General features: G+C 37.1%; 1 protein-coding gene across 1 annotated transcript in view; it reads left to right on the top strand.

The window, feature by feature from the left end:
- Window positions 1-2,807, top strand: part of ALMS1 (Alstrom syndrome protein 1) — a 217,901-nt gene that overhangs the window by 163,414 nt on the left and 51,680 nt on the right. The window contains exon 15 of the mRNA XM_011945507.1: window positions 1,324-1,516. Within this exon, the coding sequence (XP_011800897.1) occupies window positions 1,324-1,516 (193 nt within the window). The remainder of the gene's footprint in view (window positions 1-1,323; window positions 1,517-2,807) is intronic.

The following is a 2,807-nucleotide window of genomic DNA, read 5'->3' as shown; positions in this document are numbered from 1 at the left end:
GACTTTTTACCTCTGCTGATAAAAATCTCTCAATTCTGTGAGACACGGACCCACTAATACCATTTTTGTACGTGATCCTTTATTTAGGAATTCAGCTTGTTTACTTCCTCCCTATCAGTTACTTTACTTCAGAGGGATTTTGCTGATTTAAATAACCCTCATAGTGTATTTACGTTAGGATTAGTTTTGGCTCTGAGAGAGGAAAACAAAAGCAAAATAACATAGGCTTAAAGAAGACAGAAAATTTTCTCTCTTTTGTAAAAATCCAGAGGTAAGCATCCAGAGTTGACCTGGTACTCCAGAGTATCGGAACAAAGCTGTTGCTCTCTTGTTTCTCGGACATTTTTGGCCTTCATTCTTAAGCTGTAGCCATCAGCCCATATTGCAACCAGCAGGAAGAAAGGAAAAGAAAAAGCTCATTCCTTCCTTTAAGGATACTTCTCAGAAGCTATATGTACCATTGTTTTTGCATTCTATTGGCCAGACTTAGACACATGGTCACATGTACCAGGGAAGCTGGGAAATTGAGTTGTTGTTATTCTAATAACAATGTGCCCAGCTAAAGTTAGGGTTCTGTTTAGAGGAAAAGGAAAGTGGATATTAGAGGACAGATAGTATTAATAGTTTCTGCCACAATTGTAAACTAAAACATTTTAGAACATAATCAGCTGCTTCTCTTCTTTAGGTGTTGCTTGTTTTAAAAGGTTAGATTGTATTCTGGGCAACACTTCTGAATTTTACCCCATTTTACTATTACTAAATGAATATTCCAAAAACAGTTTTGATCATGTTAATCTTCTAATCAAAAACTTTAGTTTTCATTACCCGTAAGGATAAAATCTAAACTCTTTTAGCACTGTCTTCCAGAACTGTAGAATCCACTCCCAAACAACTTTCTAACACTAGTTCTCACCTCTTTTCCTTATAAATTATATAATCTAATGCTATATACTTGCTCTGTTTCTTAGATGTTAAGTTACTTTTCCTGACACCATTCTTCTGTTACGTGGTCACCTCCTTTTTTTCCACCTCAATGTGTATCCCATCTTAGCTCTCTTCTAATGCCAAAATCAATTGTCTAGAGTTCTGTAGTACCTCCACCTGCAATTAGTTTTTCTTTCTTTGAATACCGATACCTCTTTTTCTGACTCTTTCTTATGGTATATCTGTTTACGTATGTGATTTTTTGCCCCAATTTTCAATTATTTTCTAAATGCATTTCTGAGTCATCTTTTTTATTCAATATCACTGACAAAGCCTTTCACATAATACATACTTGAGAGACATTTAAAAATATTTCATGTCCAGTTCCTGTCTGTATAGTGTGTTAATGTCCCTTTTGTAGATTCCGGTGATGCTGCTGCTGCAGAGCACTCAGCTCAAGTAGAAGACCCAGAAATTAAGAACTCGCCAGACACTAAAGCCATTACACAGAAAGAGGAAATCCATAGGAAGAGGACAGTTCCCGAGGAAGCCTGGACAAGCAATAAAGAATCCCTACAGATCAATATTGAAGGTAATGGGATTGGGTTGTGTGTAAGTGTGTGTGTATATGGGGGTCAGTGTTAGTGTGTTTCCATTTCATTCTGATGAGAATATAGCCTCATGATTAAACAAAAATTCTGTTGCTTTTTTTAAAATTTTCTTGTGTAAAGTACTTTGATGCTACTATTAGGTTGCTGTATATATAGATTTGTAAAGTAATTGTTACTTTTTGGAAAAGATATTAGCAACTTAGAAACAGGATTATAAATAAATACCTAAGGCTGATAGTTTTAGAAGTGAAGCATCTTGTCTCAGTCCCCAAACAGAGACAACCTTAAAGCCATTCCAGAAGGCTATAGCAAAGACAGTGAGACCATCAATATAAACTTTTTTTTTTTTTTTTTTTGAGACGGAGTCTTGCTCTGTTGCCCAGGCTGGAGTGCAGTGGCGTGATCTCCGCTTACTGCAGGTCCCGCTGCCTCCCGGGTTAATGCCGTTCTCCTACCTCAGCCTCCCTAGAAGCTGGGACTACAGGCACCCGCCATCACACCCGGCTAATGTTTTGTATTTTTAGTAGAGTTGGGGTTTCACCATGTTGGCCAGGGTGGTCTCGAACTCCTGACCTCAAGTGATCCACCCGCCTCAGCCTCCCAAAGTGCTGGGATTATAGGTGCGAGCCACTGCGCCCGGCTGTAGAATGTTATTTTATTTAAACTGTTGTTTTACACAGTAAAATACGAAAAATTTTTCAATTCATGTCACAGTTTTTACACAGATGGAGCCTAACAGGTACTTTTTTCCTAATATATAAATGAATTTGGAGATTTGTTTGTAATTTGGGGGGAGGATTACTTGTCTGTTGTGTTTATTATCTTTCCTTTTCTGAAATCAAATGATGTCGTTATTCCAGATGCCTCAGTTCAAGTGCTAATCACTGGGGATGAGAACCTGTCAGACAAAAAACAGAAAGAGATCCACAGTACAAGGGCAGTGACTGAGGCTGCCCAGGCTAAAGAAAAAGAATCTTTGCAGAAAGATACTGCAGGTAGCTAAACTGGATTGTCTGCATATAATTTTCTTCTGGTCTTCTAAAATGAGACTATTCTCTTAAGAACAGAAACAGAAATATATTCTCTATTCTCTTCTTGCTGTCTTCAGCTCTCTTCTATCTTGCGTATATATGAAATAGTTAAGGTATGTTTAGCTGTATTTATTATATACTTTGGCAGGTAAATGGACATATTTAAAGTTCTTTGAGATATTTCTGGAGATCTTTTGGATATAGTAAACAAATTAATCTATTTTCCAGAAATTCATTTAAT

This window comes from Colobus angolensis, unplaced genomic scaffold (assembly GCF_000951035.1).
Source record: "Colobus angolensis palliatus isolate OR3802 unplaced genomic scaffold, Cang.pa_1.0 Scaffold24, whole genome shotgun sequence".
Lineage (NCBI taxonomy): Eukaryota > Metazoa > Chordata > Mammalia > Primates > Cercopithecidae > Colobus > Colobus angolensis.
Note: the sequence above shows the minus strand (reverse complement) of the source record. Positions and strands in the feature narration are given on the sequence as shown.